Below are 204 nucleotides of genomic sequence, written 5' to 3' on the forward strand. Positions count from 1 at the left end.
ATTTGTTGATAGATTTGTTCCAACTGAAGAAGCAAACGAAAGTAATATGGCCGTCATGGAAGTAAGCCTACCTTCTGGCTTTACAGTGGACAGAGATTCATTACCGAGTTTAGAAATGTCATCACATGTAAAACGTGTTGAAACTAGAAATGGTGATACAATGGTGATTTTATATTTTGACAAGGTAAAGTATATATATATATA

General features: G+C 33.3%; 1 protein-coding gene across 1 annotated transcript in view; it reads left to right on the top strand.

Moving 5' to 3' along the window:
* The window catches only part of LOC108694587 (CD109 antigen-like), a 15948-nt gene that overhangs the window by 14826 nt on the left and 918 nt on the right, over positions 1–204 (top strand). The window contains exon 26 of the mRNA XM_018204168.1: positions 13–199. Coding sequence (XP_018059657.1) covers positions 13–199 — 187 coding nt within the window. The remainder of the gene's footprint in view (positions 1–12; positions 200–204) is intronic.

Source organism: Atta colombica, unplaced genomic scaffold (assembly GCF_001594045.1).
Source record: "Atta colombica isolate Treedump-2 unplaced genomic scaffold, Acol1.0 scaffold1, whole genome shotgun sequence".
Taxonomy (NCBI): domain Eukaryota; kingdom Metazoa; phylum Arthropoda; class Insecta; order Hymenoptera; family Formicidae; genus Atta; species Atta colombica.